We start from the raw sequence: 20,947 nt of genomic DNA, 5'->3' as shown, positions 1-20,947 counted from the left end.
AAAAGGAGCCCCAGTAATTCTGTGTGTACCAATGAAAACGTAAGTGCTGTGCTATTGTGCCTAACGCACTCCACAGACCAGGCCTTAACAGATGGAGTTTGGCCGAACCTGTCGAAAACAAAATAATTGATGCTTTGTTAAAGTTTTTGGGGGGGAGGCAATGTAATTGGAAGGAAATTCTCTGTCCTTGGACAACTCTTTGAAGTGCTTGGCATTCAGGGGGAAATATGTGAAAGGCACTGGTGGGCTGTTGACATCTCATGCGTGAGGGTGAGATGAGCCATGCCTGAGGGTTCACCATCAGGCATAACAACAGAAGAATAGCTGGAGAGATGTTTTTTTTTTTTTAAATTACTTTGACAAAAACGCCCCTCTACAAAGACTGTAATTTCTAATAGGAAATGGTGGCGCAGTCATCCTAACTACAGATGCTGAGGACATACACAGCTCAAAGTTTGGGCGAGATGAAAGATGGCATTACACCTGTCATAACAAAAGCATTACACCAGTCAAAACAATGACATTACCAGTCAAAACAATGACATTACCAGTCAAAACAATGACATTACCAGTCAAAACAATGACATTGCCAGTCAAAACAATGACATTACCAGTCAAAACAATGACATTACCAGTCAAAACAATGCAGATGACATTAGATGACTAGTCCCCTGTGGAACTCTATTTGTGTTCAAATATATTCTATGAAAGTCAGAGGTAGGCCTATATATATATATAACTTGTGGTAATTACTGTGGTAATAATGCTAATTACTGCATTCATCTGATGCTGAGGCTGCTCTTATCCAGTTTCACGAATTGAAATCTTTGCAAACATTATGATAAGAAAATATCACTGAAGGAAGATGTTGATGAAAGCTAGGGGGTGACGTAACTCTCAGCTTTTAAAGACCAATACAGTAGATGAACTGTAAGCTAAGTTGTTACTCTTTGTTAGGGCTTCAATATGGATGTTAGCTCCACATCAGGCAACATTTGAAGGTAATCTGTCCTCTTTCCTTTCCACAGCCACAGTCGGAGAGGAACAGCAGCAGATTACCCATGACGCACAGTCAGGTGGGAAGGTTAGTTTGCAGACAGTGAGCTCGGGGCTACAGAAGGTTACGGTTAAAGGTTCAAATACTGTTATTAGTTTGAGACCTTTCCACTCCTTGCTGCATGGCGGTAACTCGGCTAAAAAGGAAAAGCATTCAACTGGTCATAACATCCTTCTTTCAAAGGCAAACATGATGTACTAATGATGGCAGCTCCTTAACACAAAACTATCAAGACCCTGCATCTGTCTTAATTGCTCTTCTCTTATCTCTCCCACAAGTGAATCCATACGTATTGATTGTTTTATAAACTGTATATGCATAGCATGAGGAAAGTCACTTAACTGTACTGCTCTGAAGCTACAGCGTGAGCTGCATTTCCATGCAAACATGCATAGACGGCTTTCAATGTGCATGAACGATCCACACTACACACTCTACTGGGCATGAGTGATCATGGCCCAGTTGTCCTACCCTGCAATAGCTGTCCAGTTGACTCTGGGTTCCAAGTTAGAATCCCTATGACAATATAATAGTTTAAATGCATTTGAATTCCCAAACATGGCCTCAACGAGGCCACAGTGAACAGATTTGTACAGCGTTAATTCATCTTTCAGGTCTACTGGTCAAAAATATTCAACCATGTGAATCCACCACCCCTAATAGGCCCTCCCACTTACACAATTCATCCCATAGTCTCTCTCGGCAGAAACTCCAAGATTTCGACAACAACAAAGGCTTCTGCAGAGCGACATTGGGGAGAGCAGGACTTACTTGGCAGCGTCTCGGAGATCGATCACGCTCCTTGTTTTACCTAAGCCGTCTTTGAAGACTGTCTTGTTGGCGACAGTTAGCGTCCCGTTCCTGGTGATGAAGTCTGGGAAGCACCGCTGGAGGACTGAAACACACAAACAAATATTTTGACAATTTGGTATTTCAATATCATACACTGTGATATATATATCCCCTTTTCCAACCCGTCACATACCCTCCCCTCCCACAGAATCTAAGTCTTAGGAATAGAAAGTATGAAAGTCACAATAATGATAGTGGATGAACTGTGTGCAGAACTTGGATTCACTTACAAGGTCTGCTTGGCACTATCATGGAAGGGCAGTCCTCATCTCTCAAGACTTGTGCAACGGACTAAACAGAGAAAAGGGGAGAGGGAGAAGAAGTCAAACAATACCCACTTGGTGACGTCAAAGCCTCAGACTTTAGTTTTTATAAGTCGTCTGTTCCTTCGACTAATAACTTGGTCTGAATATTAAAACGTGTATTTTAGGTTAGGATGACTGGTAAGACATCCTATCATCATATCCTATGACTTTGCCATTATCCAACAGGACCATGAGCAGAGTGGGCGTGTGGCTGAGTTGACTAGGAACAGACGACTGTCTGTCATACAGTACAGAACAGAATGGTAGGGAACCCTTTCTGCTCTATCTTCTATTCCTCAGTTTAGCACTCTGCTCTGGGTACTGACTGAGTAGACAGTGTGGGTGGGAGAACCAACGATTCAGCAGTAACAGTGTGATTGTGTGATTATGAGTTCCCACACACCATCTCTCACACTCTCCCTTCCCCCCTTTCTCTATCTTTCTGTCTCTCTAAGTCTCATCTGAGGTGCCATGCCAGCATGTCTGATGAACATGGACAAGTATCACAGTCTGTGTCCCACAAAACCAACTCGTCAGAGCTGTGAGTGACATCAGCAGATGCCGCCTTCCTCACGCTTTTCTCTCACAGGACTTTCAAATGACATTCTCATTATGTTTCCTTTACATAGTACATTAGGCCTAGTACTTACAGAAAAACACATCCAATGATATTGCTTTGTATCATTTCTATACAACAAGAGATATTCTATGCAACAACTAAATGACTCAATCTGACTCCAATAAGATTTGAATTCCTGAAGAGGAAGGGCCTTGGTCGCTACTATTGAACACTATTATTGATCTTATTTTAATTCCAAAAAAAGAGAAAGTTCCTTTAAAGGCCCAGTGTCGTCAAAATCATGATTGTCCTGTGTTTTACATATATTTCCACTAGGGCTGTCCTCGTCTAAAACAAATCTGGGTCGACCAAAAGTCGTCTGTTCTTTCGACTAATCGATTGGTCTAAATTTTAAAACGTGTATTTTCCATGTATAAACACACCCTTTGTGATTAAATAAAATCAACTATATATATTAAGCTTATCTGATGCTTTAAGCACACTGTTTGATGAAATAAGAAACAAATTACTCAAGAGGGAGCCAAATAACAAGAAGAAAAAAACCTTAACCTGACCCGATCATCCTCCTCTCCCTCCTGCTGGCTTTCGCAGATTCTGCCGTTACTCTCCTGAAGTTGCTGGTAATAGGCTACACGAGGATTTGTCAACCTTTCTCATGTGGAATGCCAATTTATCTTACCATTTCTACCCATCTGCCTTCCAGTTATGGTTTTCATATGCACATTTTCGTGGAACTGTTTCATTTCATTCATAATAACGTCTTCATATCTCAAAATCATTGTCAAGTGGTTCATCTAAATTCTATCCAAATCTAAATCAAAGTGACACAAACCTAAAACATAACTTTCATTGCCATTGCCAATGATGATATGCCTACTCCCGCTCCGGTGCTTGACGCCGCCAGACTACTAAGCACCGGTCCTTGCAACCTACATTACGCACACCTGGCAACTATCATTACACACACCTGCTCCCCATCGTTATGCACAACTGGACTTCATCATTACTTTTAGTACTTCACCTTTATTTAGCCCTCATTAGCCTCAGTCTTCAGGCAGTATTGGTTTTGTATATCTTCATGGTCCTTGTTATTCAACTTACCAACTGCACTTGCTTCCTGACTCCCTGTGTCAGGAGCCTACATAAAGCCAACAAACAAAAACATTGCAGCCTGCAGGTAGAAAATATCCGGATAAAAATAAATATCATATAAATCACATTGGCAATGCATGGCATGTCTGCAACAAACTTGAAGCATTGTATCAACTTGGGTCAGGCCCAAAGCTAGTGCTAGCAAACTTGCAACATTGTATAAAATATCCTGGGAGCTTATTGTCTCCTGCACCAGTGAGCTCAGGACAGACACAGTTGTAGGCTATTTTGCGCAAGGGATAAGAGGTCATTAGGCAGGCCTGTTTCATGACGTTTCCACTGGATCCCAGCATGATATTTTCTTCCCTTTCATGCCGAGTGGTTATTGAAAGGAAGAGCTGGAATAGTTCTTCAATGTATTTGAAAAATATATGTCATTGTCAATGGATGTAAAAACAGACTTTGTTTGCTTGCTGTTTGAGGTGAAGAAAACATTACTTTGAGAAGCTCCACCACTCATTAGTGGTGGTGCGTTAAGCCAATCAGAAATACTATCAGATCCCCAAATGGGCACATTTACATGCCTACATTTGTAGCCTATAGGCCTACTTCTATGCGTAATCAGGTGCGCGTCTTACTCAACATTGACATGAGCACTCCAAACAAAAGACAATGACTAAATTGACAAAACCCGTAAATGGAATGGAATAAACCAAAAATTGTTTCTCACAAGCATAGGTTGTGTGTTCTGCAAACAGCGTGTCTACTCCGACAATGAGAACGGTAAAAGACTGGAATAATAATATATTGAATGCATTAACAGACATTACCGTAACATTGCGATTAGAAATTATAGGAATTCATGATAAATGTACTACTGGTGATATATGTAATGGGGAATTGATATACACTAACAATACAACGCAAACATTCACAAAATGAAGTTATGGAAAGAAACAATAAATGGGCACAAATTGTCGGGAGAGAGCGCCTTCTGCAGAGAGATGTGCATTGTGCATTTTAGCCACACTCCCCTTCTTCTTGGGCTGTGCCATCCCTACGGCCTCCGCAAAGGATTCGTTTACTGAGATGGGTGCGAATCAGACAGGTTTCTTGTGTGCCATAAAATAAATATATATATATTTGCTACTGCTCCAAAAAAAAAAAAATCTTGGTCAACCAACAGCCTATCGACCAAACAATCAACCAGTCGACTAATTGGGGTCAGCCCTAATTGGAATAATACTGTGGAATTGTGTAAGAGCTGTCTGAAAAGACTGCCTGAAATTTCTGCCTATTTTGGTGGGATGGAGTTTTGGCCTGTCTGGTGACATCGCTAGGTGGAAAATTAGTTAATAGACCAATAAGAAAGAGAGTTCCAAACCTCTCTGCCAATAACAGCTAGTTATCAGTTTTCCCCTCCCCACTCAGACCACTCCCAGACAGTCCTAGCAAAATTCTTGCATTCTCTTTGCCAGGAAGCTATTTTTGTTACTTTTTGAGCATTTTCATTTAAAACAATCACAGTAATGTACTTGAACGCTCCATCGAAAATATTTTAATATTGAGATGAAAACGGCTGCGATGGACGTGATTTTTTTTTTTTACAGAAGATATCTGTTTCAGAACACTCAAGGACTTGATAAGTGAGACCATAAGTGACTGGAGGCATCAGTCTTCGTACCTTTCTAGGATTGTCGAAGCCCGGCTTGCAGAACTGCCTGTAATACTCCCAGTAGCTGTTGTTGTACCTGTAGTTGTACTGCATGTCTAGGTATGTGGCAAATCTGTCTGGGCACTTGGAGACACAGAGCTGGGAAGAGACGAGAAAGGGACAGCCAAACATGAATCAACGCTTAATGACAGAGAACAAGCGAGGGAAAACGAGCGGGAACATAATAGCATAATGTCTGCGGCGTTAAGAGGCAGCTCTCACCTGGGTTGTAGGGCACTGGAGGTTAATGAGAACGGCAGGATTGGCACATTGCAATATGTTGAAGTAGAATAATATGGCTTTGTTGCTGTAACCACAGGGAAATGGAGAGAATAGTCATTAGTTTCCCAACACGAAGGCAATGACAGTTTTATTAGCGAACGCTGAGGACAAACGTTGTTTTGAAAATCTAACAGCAGATTGATCTGTCTGTCAAACAGTGTGTAAAAACACAGGGAGCAGGAAAGTCCGTGGTGATTGTTAATGCTTCTTTATAAAGCGATTTTCATACACGGTGCGCAAAGCACTCAATAAACTAAATATTACAGAATAATACAACTAGTAGGCAGCCAGTGTGATGCAGGGAAACCTATAGAAAAACTATACTCAGATTATATTGACAAAGAATACGTATAAGGAGCAGATCAGCCTATGATTGTCATAACAGGACGCACAACTGCAACGTGTTTCAACTATAGTTTTCTTCAGGCAACGTTGTTCCTTATTTGTATTATTATAAATCTAACTTGCATATAGTTAAAAAAAATATATTCTGCATCATACTCACTGAGACTAATACTACTGACATGCTGAGGCCGGATATTAAATCGTAGGGAACAGCAGTTTCTCTGCATTATGTTTTGTCTCAGATTGTTTGTGCCGTATTGCAGGTGTCAAAAGTGTTAAAGCCGACACACCTGCCAAGCTGCTTAGTATCTCTTCCAAGTGCACTAAAAGATTGGCATCTTTCTTTATACTCACGCGTTGGGCGTCCCCTGTTGTCCACAGAACTGTCCGTGGCTGTCGGTGGGGTAGACCACCTTCCTGGGGTCGCCATGGATCCAGGCTGCAACCAGACAAACGGCCGCATCATTAGCCTCATTCCCTGGCCCTGCAACTGTCAATCACTCTGTGTATTTATGAGTCAGTGACAGGACCTCCCTGGCTGTGTGTGCATGGGAATATTCTGCCCGCCTGTAACACACACTAACATAATCACTTCCGAATAAAAAAGCAGGTCAAACGGGATCAAAGGTAGACTCCTATTATGAATCACAATCAGAAAAGCCAGATATGAAAAGATTAGCGAGTCAAGCTGAGAGCTGGCTGTTCAGCAATTACAGGACAACCTGAAAACCTTGTGAGACTACCCTTACAGAATACAGAGAGATAATATGAGTGAAAACCACTGGGTTGTTCCACCAATTCGGTACCTTTTGAGAAGTGTAACTTTGTATAGAAAAATAAAATACGTTTTGATTTCAACTACTTTTAACATTGTCATAAAGAGCACATGTTTAACTTCATAACTTTCCCATCTCAAGAGGTTATATTTTAAAAATGACTTCAGTAAGTGCCTGTTAAGTGCCATATAAAGTAACAGCCAAAAATCCCCTTGTGACAGGGGGAATGGAAGCTTGATTTGTGCAACAGGGAAAGACAATTGAATGCAATACATTTAATTGTAAAAAAATAAAGTGCCTATGGGTTACAGGGTATTATGGTCAGTTTTCCATCACAAAACACCAGAAAATGGCCAAAAAGGGTCAAACCAGCTCACCTGCTTTTACACGATGATTTGACTATTAGATGTTCAATGTTTCGTTAGAAAATAATATTTAAAAAGGAACAGTTTACTCATATTAAATCGAGAGTTCTGCTTACGTAACAGGGTTGACCTTAAAATGAGTCACTAATCACATTAAATAAATAATATTTTAGAAATGACTTTGTCGAGGCAACAAAATTACTAGGGTATAACAACAATGGTGAAAACTTGTTGACATCTTGGGATTAAGCGGGTTAAAATCTCCCTAGAAGTCACAGAAGGTGCCCGGAGGGACATGTAAAAATGCTGAAATGTGGCACTTTAGCAAGTCTTTATACATTTAAAAAATCTGATTTGTTGAATTTTCCTTGAGGTCTATATTAAAAGGGCACTATATTAAAAAGGGCACTTCAAAGTCTTTTCAAATTCAATATTGGTGTACAATTTTTATTTTTTATACAAAGTAATGCAAAAAGCTCTCTTCATGGAATGACACCACCAACAAAACCAAGGCCAAGGTCACCCAATTATTGGAATACTCTTTCAACACCAGTCTGTATCTTTTGAGACTACTCTGAAATTCAATCCAAGCTGCAAATTTGTTTTTCTAACCTGTTCAAGACATTAACAGAAAATAATTACTTTAGAGGACAAGGCATTCTATTCTATTCCCTTTCTAGCCAACGACACTGTACCTGCCTCACCCAATAGTCCGGATGAAACAGAGAGTTTATGCATGAGAAAGACCACGGGCGAGAAGAAAGAATGAAAAGCTGTTCACGTAATTGCGAACATGCCAGCGTCTATTTGAAGTCACCTCCATTTTCATGGCTCTGGCTCTCTTAAAGTAATTGGGCAACAGACAGTCCTTCCTCTGCCCAGACTGAGACGTGACTCCACTGCACACGGGAGTCAGAAGGGCAGCACTTTGAGAAAAGACAGCCGATTTGACTAATTTATGGTGTGTGTGTGTGTGGGGGGGGCTTGTGTGTGTGTGTGTGTGTGTGTGTGTGTGTGTGTGTGTGTTCGGTTTTACTATCCTTCTGGTTCTCACAAGGAAAAAGTATAGTTTAGGCTTAGGGGTAGGCTTTAAGGTTAGGGTTAGAATTAGGGTTAGGGTTAGGGGTAAGGTTTAGGAGATAGGGTTTTGAATGGGAATCAATTGTTTGGTCCCCACAAGAATAGTAAAACATGTGTGCACGTGTGTGTGCACGTGTGTGTTTTCAAGCATGCATGTCTGTGTCTGTACAGACTGAGGTGTGTGCGTGTGAGGAGAGTCACATGATTGATTCCAATCTACTGAGAGGAACACACTGCAGTAGGCCTGCGTTTACGTCGTCACGCACAACTACTCTAAGTCCCTTAAAAGGAATGGAGGCCAGAGGATGTCACCCATAACTCTGGAGAACATGGTCAAACCCCCAATCAAGAGATTAGACGCACAGATTAGGGAGATGCCATTCAGTAACCTCAGAAAGTGACTCACATAAAATCAATAAACTCTGATGTTGCTGACTCCCACTCATTAAGGAAGGGGTCTGTCTCTGGGGAAATTCAAGTACTTATATTTCCACCTCCCACACACTTCACAATACCAGAGGCTCTGTTGCTCAATGCAAAACGGGATCCAATACAAAACGTTATCTAGCATTTAAATGGCAACGCAGTCGGTGACACGCAGTTCGAATCCCCGAGCCAGCAAGGTGGAAAAAATTGCTCCCTGGGCGCCGATGACGTGAACATCGATCAAGGCAGCCCCCCGCACCTCTCTGATTCAGAAGGGTTGGGTTAAATGCAGAAGACACATTTTGGTCGAATGCATTTCCCTTTCCCTTCCCCACCCAAAGACTTTGTCAAGATGAGAGCTAGGCAAGCAGAAACTCATGAACGCAGACGAATGCACACACACACACTACATTTACATGGGCCGTCGACTCGCACAACGTGGAGCATCATCATAGGGTGGGCTGTGGTGTTGCGAAACCAACATGTCTGATGAAATAAGCAGCAGCATGACAACTCACCCACGGTGCCCAGAGCGATGTAGCCGAGGATGAAGATGACGAATACGACACAGCACACCACATCCGTGCAGCCCCTGGAGAGAAGACAAAGAAAGAGGGACAGAAGGAGTGAGAAAAGAGAGAAAGAGTGTCAATTAGATGAGCCTAGTACCAAGGGCTCTGCCCTTGCCATGGCATCCCTGACAGTGGGCTTGTACTTGAGCTCCTAAACTGGGTGCAGCATTTGCCACCTGACAAGACCAGGTGGCATCTCAAGACACAGGGCTCAGAGAAAAACATTCCGAGCTCCAATTTCTAATGAGACATGCTCCAACCCCCAGAGTTTATGCTCTCCACAGAGGTTTTGAAAGTTGGATTGCACAATAGTATGTTACATCTCTGCTTTAGAGAAGGGAGGCTCTCTCTCACACAGCTGGGGTTTCTCCTCCTGTCCACATATAAGAATTTCTCTCTCATCTCTCACACTTCTCTCACCCCAGAGGAGCTGTCAGCCTTGCCCCGCCTTGGCCCCGTCTTCAAAAACCCTCCCCAACTTCCACCCTGTGGTGTCCCCTCAGAGCAAGTACAATCCAAGTCTGAACTTTATCATACAGAGCATGCTCTGTGAATGCTACAATAAGGAACTACACACCCAAAAGTAAGACCTTGAAGCCCTCGTACTTTAAACACTCCTCGTTCATCCCCAGGAAGAAAGCCTGTGTCGAGTGGAGGCCAGGGGCAGTTCTGCCGTGGTGCTCCTTTGAGGTAGCTGCTTGTCCTTGTTTTGTATGCAGCGTGGTGGCACCATAGACTCCACGAGCAGCACATACGCACATTGCTTTTGAGCCTCCGAACACCATTTTGTGATTAAATAGCAGATGGTCCCGCGGTGCTCAGGCCACTGATGCACATAGAATATCAATTTCATTGCAATGGATATTAAAAAGGATAAACTACTTAGATAGAGACATACACAGAAACAAATATGCTGTATACACATACAAACACACATGCAAAAACGTTTAGGTTACTATGGGTGGCTCTTAGACTGATTTAGACTGAGGCAGTTGCACAGTTCAATCTTTGCATCACAAATGATCCAGGATTGTGCTGTTGCTACTAAGCAGAATGATCATAGCCCTACATAAATACTGTAGGTAATTGCAACTGGATTTGCATTCCATGCTAATGAGTTGTATTGGTGAAAATGGGGCTTGTTGAGTTCAACATTAGTGAAGATTTAGATTCCTTTCCCAGTTAAAAATGGCTGAGATCCAGAACTACAGTACCTATAATAAACGTATTTCTCACTGCCGAATTAAAATGGGCCTATTATTACCAATCTCATCTGAATTACATGGGCTTGATTGCAACAAACAGTCAGAACTTAACATGCTCCTGCAGGTTAACGCTGGATTCCTTTAAATCAAATCCAAATGTATTTGTCACATGCGCCGAATACAACAGGTATTCGGCGCATGTCAACTGTGAAATGCTTACTTACATGCCCTTCACCAACAATGAAGTTCAAGATATAGAGTTAAGAAAATATTTACTGAATAAATTTAAGAAATAAATTAAAAGTAACAAAAAAATAACAATAACGAGGCTATATCCAGGGGGTCCCGGTACCGAGTCAATGTGTGGGGGTACAGGTTGGTCGAGGTAATTTGTACATGTAGGTAGGTGTAAAGTGACTATGCACAGATAATAAACAGCAAGTAGCAGCAGTGTAAAAACAAAGGGGGTCAATGTAAATAGTGGCCATTTGATTCATTGTTCAGCAGTCTTATGGCTTGGGGGTAGAAGCTGTTAAGGAACCTTTTGGACCTAGACTTGGCGCTCCGGTACCGCTTGCCATGCGGTAGCAGAGAGACCAGTCTATGGACTTGGGTGACTGGAGTCTTTGACAATTTTTGGACCTTCCTCTGACACCGCCAAGTATATAGGTCCCGGATGGCAGAAAGCTTGGCCCCAGTAATGTACTGGGCCATACACCCTACCCTTTGTAGTGCCTTGCGGTCGAAGGCCGAGCAGTTGCCATACCAGGCGGTGATGCAACCGGTCAGGATGCTCTCGATGGTGCAGCTGTAGAACTTTGAGGATCTGGGGTCCCATGCCAAATCTTTTCAGTCTCTAGAGGAGGAAAACATGTTGTCGTGCCCTATTCACGACTGTATTGGTGTGTTTGGACCATGATAGCTTGTTGGTGATGTGGACACCAAGGTACTTGAAACTCTCGACCCGCTCCATTAAAGCCCCGTCGATGCTAATTGTCCTGTAGTCCACTATCAGCTCCTTTGGCTTGCTCAAAATGAGGGAGAGGTTGTTGTCCCTATAGGCTGTCTCATCGTATTTATTTTTTATTTGACTTATTTTTATTTCACCGTTATTTAACCAGGTAGGCCAGTTGAGAACAAGTTCTCATTTACAACTGCGACTTGGCCAATATAAAGCAAAGCAGTGTGACAAAAACAACAACACAGAGTTACAAACAAACGTATACCGTAGTCAATAACACAATAGAAAAATCTATGTACAGTGTGTGCAAAAGTAGAAGAGTAGGGAGGTAAGGCAATAAATAGGCCATAGAGGCTAAATAATTACAATTTAGCATTAACACTGGAGTAATAGATGCAGATGATAATGTGCAAGTAGAGATACTGGGGTACAAAAGAGCAAGAGGATAAATAACAATATGGGGATGAGGTAGTTGGGTGTGCTATTTACAGATTGGCTGTGTGCAGGTACAGTGATCAGTAAGCTGCTCTGACAGCTGATGCTTAAAGTTAGAGAGGGAGATATGACTCCAGCTTCAGTGATTTTTGCAATTCGTTCCAGTCATTGGCAGCAGAGAACTGGAAGGCGGCCAAAGGAAGTGTTGGCTTTGGGGATGACCAGTGAAATATACCACTATGGTGTTGAAAGCTGAGCTTTAGTCAATTAACAATATTCTCACATAGGTGTTCCTTTTGTCCAGGTGGGAAAGGGCAGTGTGGAGTGCGATCGAGATTGCATCATCTATGGATCTGTTGCGTCGGGATGCGAATTGGAGTGGGTCTAGGGTTTCTGGGATTATGGTGTTGATGTTAGTCATGACCTGCCTTTCAAAGCATTTCGTGGCTACTGATGTGAGTTCTACTGGGTGCTAGTCATTTAGGTAGGTTACTTTCGCTTTCTCGGGCACATGGACTATGGTGTTCTGCTTGAAACATGGACACTACCGTTCAAAAGTTTGGGGTCACTGAGAAATGTCCTTGTTTTTGAAAGAAATGTTTTAAAAATTGTTCATTAAAATAACAGCAACTTGATCAGAAATGCAGTGTAGACATTGTTAATGTTGTAAATGACTACTGTAGCTGGAAATGGCAGATTTTTTAAATGGAATATCTACATAGGCGTACAGAGGCCCATTATCAGCAACCATCACATCTGAGTTCCAATGGCACGTTGTGTTAGCTAATCCAAGTGTATAATTTTAAAAGGCTAGAAAACCATTTTGCAATTATGTTAGCACTATTTAAAACATATATATATATATATTTGAAACAGCTGAAAACTGTTGTTCTGATTAAATAAGCAATAAAACTGTCCTTCTTTAGACTAGTTGAGTATCTGGAGCATCAGCATTTGTGGATTTGATTACAGGGTCAAAATGGCCGGAAACAAATAACTTTCTTCTGAAACTTGCCAGTCTATTCTTGTTCTGAGAAATGAAGGCTATTCCATGCGAGAAATTGCCAAGAAACTGAAGATCTCGTACAACGCTGTGTACTACTCCCTTCACAGAACAGCGCGAAATGGCTCTAACCAGAATAGAAAGAGGAGCAGGAGGCCCCGGTGCACAACTGAGCAAGAGGGCAAGTACATTAGTGTCTAGTTTGAGAAACATACGCCTCACAAGTCCTCAACTGACAGCTTCATTAAATAATACCTGCAAAACACCAGTCTCAATGTCAACAGTGAAGAGGCATCTCCAGGATACTGGCCTTCTAGGCAGAGTTCCTATGTTCAGTGTCTGTGTTCTTTTGCACATCTTAATATTACATTTTTCTTGGGTAGTCTGAGATATGGCTTTTCTTTGCAACTTTACCTAGAAGGCCAGCATCTCGGAGTTGCCTCTTCACTGTAGATGTTGAGACTAGTGTTTTGCGGGTACTTTTTAATGAAGCTGCCAGTTGAGGACTTGTGGCATTGCACATGGTGATCTTAGGCATGTGTGCGGCTGCTCGGCCATAGAAACCCATTTCATGAAGCTCCCGATGAACAGTTCTTGTGCTGACGTTGCCTCTAGAGGCAGTTTGGAACTCTGTAGTGAGTGTTGCAAATGAGGACAGACGATTTTTATGCGCTTCAGCACTCAGCGGTCCCGTTCTGTGAGCTTGAGGCTGAGCCATTGTTGCTCCTATGTCACACCCTGATCTGTTTCACCTGTCTTTGTGATTGTCTCCACCCCCTCCAGGTGTCGCTCATCTTCCCCATTTTCCCCTGTGTATTTATACCTGTGTTGTCTGTTGCCCGTTTGTCTTGTTTGTTCAAGTCAACCAGGGTTGTGTCTCTGCTCCTGCTTTTCCCAGTCTCTCTTTTCTCGCCCTCCTGGTTTTGACCCTTGCCTGTCCTGACTCCGAGCCCACCTGCCTGACCACTCTGCCTGCCCCTGCCCCTGAGCCTGCCCTGTACCTTTGCTCCCCTCTGGATTACCAACCTCTGCCATACCCTGAGCCTGCCTTCCGCCCGGTACCGTTGCCCCACCTCTGGATTGTTGACCTCTGCTGACCCTGAGCCTGCCTGCCATCCGGTACCGTTGCCCCACCTCTGGTTTACTGACCCCTGCCTGCCTTGACCTGTCTATTGCCTGCCCCTGTTGGAATATTAAACTATTGTTTATTCGACGTGGTCTGCATCTGCGTCTTACCTTCATACCTGACATCCTAGGCGTTTCCACTTCACAATAACAGCACTTACAGTTGACCGGGACAGCTCTAGCAGGGCAGAAATTTGATAAACTGACTTGTTGGAAAGGTGGCATCCTATGACTGTGCCACATTGAAAGTCACTGAGCTCTTCAGTGAGGCCATTCTACTGCCAATGTTTGTCTGTGAAGATTGCATGGCTGTGCGCTCAAATAGCCGAATCCACCAAATAGCCAAATTCACATACTTTTTTATATGGAATGCAACAACATTGATAGACAATTAAAATGTAATTATAAAACAAAATACTTTGCAACAGTTTCTTTGGTTAAGATAACGATTTCCAAATAATAAGAAATTACTCTTCCTACCACATTTCTTTCCAATTCAGAAATCCACGTTACGGAGTGGTAAATCGGTGACGGATGATGGTTGCAATTGACATCAGCTGTGCGGGTGACTTTAGAACGTAATGATGGTTTAACGAGAGATCAGCTGGTGATAATCTAGTGGCCATCAGTGATTGCAATTTTCCCATTAAGACCCGATCCTTAATTGTGAATGTCCAATTTGAGATATCTCTCCAAATGACATTGCCCATAAATCCCCTCCAGCTAATAGCTGACCCATAGACCATCTGTTCAGATCTGCATTCCCCTGTCAAAGACCATTACCCTCAAAAATCCTGACCGTAAATCAGATTTGATGGAATAGACTCAAGGAATGACACAAGTTTATAACATGATGGTTATGGAACTGAGACTTTAACGGCTAAGCCATATTTCACAAAGAAACCCATCCAAGGGAGCCGAGGCGGAAAATGTCTCCATCCTCACACCGACAACATTCCTGTAGAGACAATGTGATACAGTGTGAAGTGGACCTGCGGTGCCCAAGGCACTGCCGGCTCTAATATTAAACACGGTATTAAAAAGAGGCAGACGAGGGACTACTTTTTCGTTTCATTCAAAAGACAAGGAACAAGAGCTGTCGAGGTTGCCATGGTGAGGACTGCATTTCTCAGTGTCCATTAGGAGTTGAGTCAGGTAGTGTAGCGGACCAGAGGGCAGCTAGGAATCATGGGTGATTAGTCGATGAGATCCCAGGGGATGGGACCCTGAAGCAGACCTTCTGTCACCTCTTCACTGTGTTACCGTGAAGTGAGTCTCCACTGTCTTCTACCCAAACCCCCAGGGCATAGAGACTTCCTTGCTGATGACAAGCATACCCATAATATGACGCAGCCACCACCATGCTGAAAATATGAAGAGGTACTCAGCAGAGTATGTGAGCGGAGTTGAGCAGTCAGAAATCCCGCTTATCGCTCATGGAGGGGTGCTTTCCGGTGCTCCAAGTCCTTTCCAACTGCACCGTGAAAAACCGCTCCTCGCTCACAGGGGGAAAAAAATGCCACTCCAAATGTGTTCGAATCATTAAAAATCACAATTTAACCAACACCCATCTATTTTTGTGACTACCTGGACCTACCATCTGGTTTTGAAGTATTGAAACCAAACTGTACGACTTGAATGAAAAGTATTTTCATTACAAACAGGAAAAGGTGACTGTAAGAAGCACTCATCATTTCAAATAGGCTACATTAAACAGTAGAGACTACCTATTAAGGCAAAGTCAAAGCTAGCACTACAGAGCTAATACAGAACAACTTTTGAGTCAGGTGAACGCTGAAAGGAAGCTGGTAAACGAGACTAAAAAACTAGGTCTCTTTCTCTCATCTCTGTGACGCAAACGCAGCCCGACTGCAAATGTGGTCCAATGCCAAATCCCAGTCATAGTCTAAAAGTCTTAGGTCTCCATAGCTGAACCAAAACCTGTCGGCTAGAACCATTTCCTTTCCCCTGCTGGGTGGGTATGTATGTGTGCTGCTACTCTAAGTGCTGTGAGGCAGAGGGTACCGGCTGGCATTCCTGTCAGTGACATGTGAAGCTCTGTGACAGTGTGTTCTATTCGTAAAGCTGACTCCACTTGGGGAGCCATGGCTGCCATGGCTGTGGTGGTGATGACCGGTCGACGCTGCCACAGAATAGCGTGGCTGCAGTTCTGGTGTGTCTCCATTGGCCGCCTGTTTCCACCACATAATGAGAATTAACAGGGAGAGTTTGGGAGAGAGGGGTAGAGATAATGGATTCCCACATGTTAGAACACACCGGGAAGTTTCAAGGTCTGGAGAGCCAATAGATATAGCAGTAAAAGGCACAGGGGTTTTGAATGATTTTCAACTTCCCTGCAGAAGTCTCAAGGACAAATTTACAGTTCATGTATGTGTCTTGACTAAAAGGTGTGCAGTCCACTATTTAGGCCGGGACGATACCAGTATCGGGATATTTTTTTCAAGGCAAAAATGAAAACAAAGCAGACCTTCTGTATGTAAAATATTGTGTGCTGTAGCTTGGAAAATAAATACATGCGACTCTGGAGGACACTATAAAGATGTTGATTTTCCAACATTAAGGCTGTTTTCCTAAAGAATTTAAATCTACTTCGCATTTTGTTTCCTTGCCACGATACTAATGGGAATCCTGATACTGGTATCGTGCCGGCCCTAGTCAATGGCATTATTCAATTCATACATTATTTAGATGTACTTTATGGATTGATTTATCACCCGTACCGCAGCATAATGGAAGCCGGAATTATTCAGAGCTACAATGCATCTCCATTTTCTCTACTCTTTGGAGGACTGTTCAATAACCACAGATACAGACTTAATTTAGGCAGTGAGCTTCTGAGACAAAAAGACAACCGGAGGAGAGTCAGTTCTCGCTCAGTTCTCATTTAAAAACACCTCTAAGCCAAATAAACATCAAAGTGTCTTCACTTTAGTCCACAGCTGTAGGAGAAAAATGAGCTGGAGAGGGTGAGATAAAGGCTCGGGGGGGCGGAACATGCTTTCCCCACCAGTGTATGAAGCTGGTCTTGAATATGTCTATTCTACGCAGTATGAAGTAATGATACGCTTTAGGACAGATATTAGTGGTGTAAAGAGTAAAACCACGAAGTTGAAAGGCTATAAGACATACACAGCTGCATCCTAAATTGGTAATTGAGCAATCTTGTTTACCATGTTGTCTTGTGGGATGGCGGACTCAAGTGAGAGCCAATGACAATCCAAACAAATGTAAACAAGACACAGCAACAGGACATTGGTATATTTATGAGATAAAGCCAGGCATTCAAATAAAAAGGACGTAGCCAGGTTATACGTGAATGGTATATGTGGAAAGAAGTACTTAATTGGCTGCTTCCCTGTGATATATGAGTTTGTGTTCCTCCGGTCTCCCAGGCTGGTTAACAATGCGTGTCATTGGGCTAACGCCAGCCGATCGTGTGACTAACAGCTATTGATCTGTGTGATGTAGCGAAGACAGCTGCCAGCACTCAGCCTCCCTCTCTGTTAACAGTGCCTGACAAATTATCAATCCGTCAACAGTGAGTGACGTGCAAAAAAAGCTTATGAAACAATAAGGTCCATATTTTCATTTGGGGGGGAAAAAAATAATAATATAAGATGTGTCGTGGTTTTGATGGAGTGCACAATTCAATTCTATGGCAGATTGAGAAGATGACTATAGGCCTATCTTTGGCGCAAATCAAAAAGAGAGAGAGAGAGGAAAAACTTTGGGGAATAACTAGCAATACGCGGTTGAATGTCCATCATGGAGTCAATCACAAGCGTATTACTGAACATGTTTCTATTGCTTCCTCATGCAAGGGAAGTTGGAGGAGACCAGAGGATACAGTACCTGTTATGGATAGGTCCTCTGAAGCCCGGGTCAAACTTGCGCGGCTCACCTGTAGGCGAAGCAGATCATTGCACGGTTAGCCTCTAACATGCAAAACAACTGTGCCCCTTGGTGAACAACTAGGCTTAGAAACAGGAACATCCAGAGTAAATCTCCAATAACCAGACAAGTGACGTCATGTAAGAGAGCAAATGATAAGTTGTTGCATGTAGACTCAGACTATAGAGCAGAAACTGTCCTCGAGAAACATACGATAACTGCACATGTCATTACTGACAAGAATGCTCATGGTGATCAATGAGAGTAAAACAACAGCACATCTACCTGTAGTCATAACATTGTGTCTGGTCCTGTCCTGCAATAAACATAACATGCAACTGCCTGGGAGGCAACTAACTAGGTCAGTTCACAGCTCCTCTCTGTGTACTGTGTCCAAAATGGCACCCTATTCCCTATATAGTGCACCACTTTTTTTACCAGGACCCATAGGGCTCAGGTTAAAAGCAGTGGACTATGTCGGGAATAGGGTGCCATTTTGGGACACAGCCTCCGTAGCTGTACTGAGGTGCTAACATGATGCCAAGCTACTATAGATCAGGGGTTCCCAAACTCAGCACTGGGGAACATCCCACGTCTATTTCTGTCTAATACTCTGCACACAAGCCTCTTGTTGGTGGAAGGCTTATTTCCTGCAATCCTACACATTTTGTCATAGGGTGAACAGAACATTTTGCAGTTTTAAAGCTAATTGTCTTGCATTTTGCCATGTCGTACGTGTATTCATGTGATATTTGAGTGACTCAAACATTACAACAAAATATATGGACTTAAAAAACATTAGCTGACATAGGCTAGTTGTTCTGGACATTTCTGACAAGTTATAAATAGCTCTCTAAGGTATGCAATGACTGACATGACAAGAGGAAAACTGATGATGCATTACCCAATTTCAAAATTGCACCTTGTGCATTCTACGATTACACCTTTCAAGAGTAAGTTGAAAGACGGACTGAGTCCCACCCCACAGTTTGGGAACCTCTGCTACTGTAACGCTCTGGGTGTCGGGGGGTGTGAAGTCAGGCGCAGGAACAACAGAGAGTTCAATATAGTGCTTTTAATGCACACACGGTAAACAATGTCCCCACGAAAACACTGGGTGTAACAAACAAATGTCCCATACACGGGGGACAAAAACCCAGTCCAAATACACTCTATAAACGAAACAAACAATACGTTCGTCTACTCCCGATACCAATGTACAACAGAATCAATCCCGCACAAAGAAACGTACGGACTGGCTGACTAATAAAGCCCAACTAATTATAATCACCTCAACACAGGTGTAACAAATAAACACATAAGGAGGGGGAGGAAAAAGAGTCAGTGGTAGCTAGTAGGCCGGCGACGACGACCGCCGAGCGCCACCCGAACGGGAAGGGGAGTCACCTTCGGTCGGAGTCGTGACAGCTACAGATAACAGAAAGTTCTGTGTTTCGCACAGAGCCTTTGGGGGTTTATAAATCATCTAATTTTACTGCACAGAAGCACAGAAGGCATATCTGGGTCACTGCACAGGAATCTCCACTTGACCCTGTAAATGTTATTAGTCCCACTTTAAACCCACTATACACCACCCCACGTAGCCCTCCTAAAAATCTGGTTGTGTGTGTGTGTGTGTGTGTGTGTGTGTGTGTGTGTGTGTGTGTGTGTGTGTGTGTGTGTGTGCATGCGCACGTGTGTGCCTGTTGCGTGTATACGAGTGTGTGTGTCGACGTGTATGCCCACACGTGTGTGTGTCGACGTGTATGCCCACACGTGTGCGTATGCATAATGCATATGTTTGCTAGTGCCCCCATGGAGTTGCAGTATGAACGGTTCCTGTGAGCACATTCATCATCACACAGAGTGTAATTTCTCAGAGCAGCATGAGTGGGCTTATCTCCCATCTGCCTGTCTCTGAAGACTTGCTTCTGCTCTGAGAGATACAGCTCACTTGGCAGAACCCAGCACCATGGATACTGTACTATGCACTTGCCCTCCTAACTGAGCACTCATTAATCACTGGATGTCATTGGCTGAGACGGAGAGAGAGTGAGAAAGACGCATGGAATTGCTCTTACGTTGATGATCAATCCCATGGCTGTGATGTTCATCATTTCTGGTTTAAGACATTCTCTCAGCAGCACTGTTAGGATATTCAGGGATAACATTCGGAAGAGTCATTAGTTAATTAGCATAACATTCAGAAGAGCCATTAGTTATTTAGCAGATGCTTTAATCCGAAGCGATGTACAGAATGTAAAGTATCAGATCCAAGAGGATTGAACCCATAACCCGTGCGAGAGAAACACTATAATCCAAACCACTGAGTATGCAGCCTATTGTTCTGTACTGCTCTAGAGTTATGCACTGCTGTTGTGTTTTGATTCTAAATAAAAGATGGGACCTTGGAGGATTTCTTGGATAAATCTGCATCTCTCAGCCAAGGACACGTAGACACAGGACCAGGTGCAGTCGTAGTTGACGTGTGTTAATAGCCTGGTCATGTTTCGCATGACAATGACCACAGGAGTTTGCAAGACAGCCCAAACAGATCTGGGACCAGGCTAATGTGTTACTGCCTTATAGAGCACATTTACTTATTTTAATTGGCAAACTACATCGATATGATTGAGACACGGATGTACTATGGCAGTATGCTTTAGCCTGCCATGTTCCAAGACCTGAAGGTCATGACAGCAACACCATCTATTTCCTCAGGCAAAAGCAGCAAAAAAAACTCTGCATTACATCAGTGCAAGATGTAGGAATGGGACCCAGGACACCTGCACCAGCATGATGCTATAGACCTGGGGTTTTCAAACTGGGATCCGCAGACGAGGTACTGCAGGGGGCCCAC

At 43.1% G+C, this 20,947-nt stretch overlaps 1 protein-coding gene across 3 annotated transcripts in view; it reads right to left on the bottom strand.

Annotated features, from left to right (window-relative positions):
* LOC129811032 (choline transporter-like protein 5-B) overlaps positions 1–20,947 on the bottom strand; it is a 61,350-nt gene that overhangs the window by 12,448 nt on the left and 27,955 nt on the right. For 2 of the 3 annotated variants that reach the window (XM_055862134.1, XM_055862135.1), the window contains exons 2-9: positions 18,049–18,097; positions 9,393–9,466; positions 6,582–6,666; positions 5,823–5,907; positions 5,571–5,699; positions 2,140–2,200; positions 1,829–1,952; positions 1,161–1,193 (exon numbers count right to left, since the gene is read on the bottom strand). In XM_055862134.1, coding sequence (XP_055718109.1) covers positions 1,161–1,193; positions 1,829–1,952; positions 2,140–2,200; positions 5,571–5,699; positions 5,823–5,907; positions 6,582–6,666; positions 9,393–9,466; positions 18,049–18,097 — 640 coding nt within the window. The remainder of the gene's footprint in view (positions 1–1,160; positions 1,194–1,828; positions 1,953–2,139; positions 2,201–5,570; positions 5,700–5,822; positions 5,908–6,581; positions 6,667–9,392; positions 9,467–18,048; positions 18,098–20,947) is intronic. The other variant, XM_055862136.1, reaches the window with a different exon arrangement.

This window comes from Salvelinus fontinalis, chromosome 14 (assembly GCF_029448725.1).
Source record: "Salvelinus fontinalis isolate EN_2023a chromosome 14, ASM2944872v1, whole genome shotgun sequence".
Classification (NCBI taxonomy): domain Eukaryota; kingdom Metazoa; phylum Chordata; class Actinopteri; order Salmoniformes; family Salmonidae; genus Salvelinus; species Salvelinus fontinalis.
This window is presented reverse-complemented; position numbering and strand designations above follow the sequence as displayed.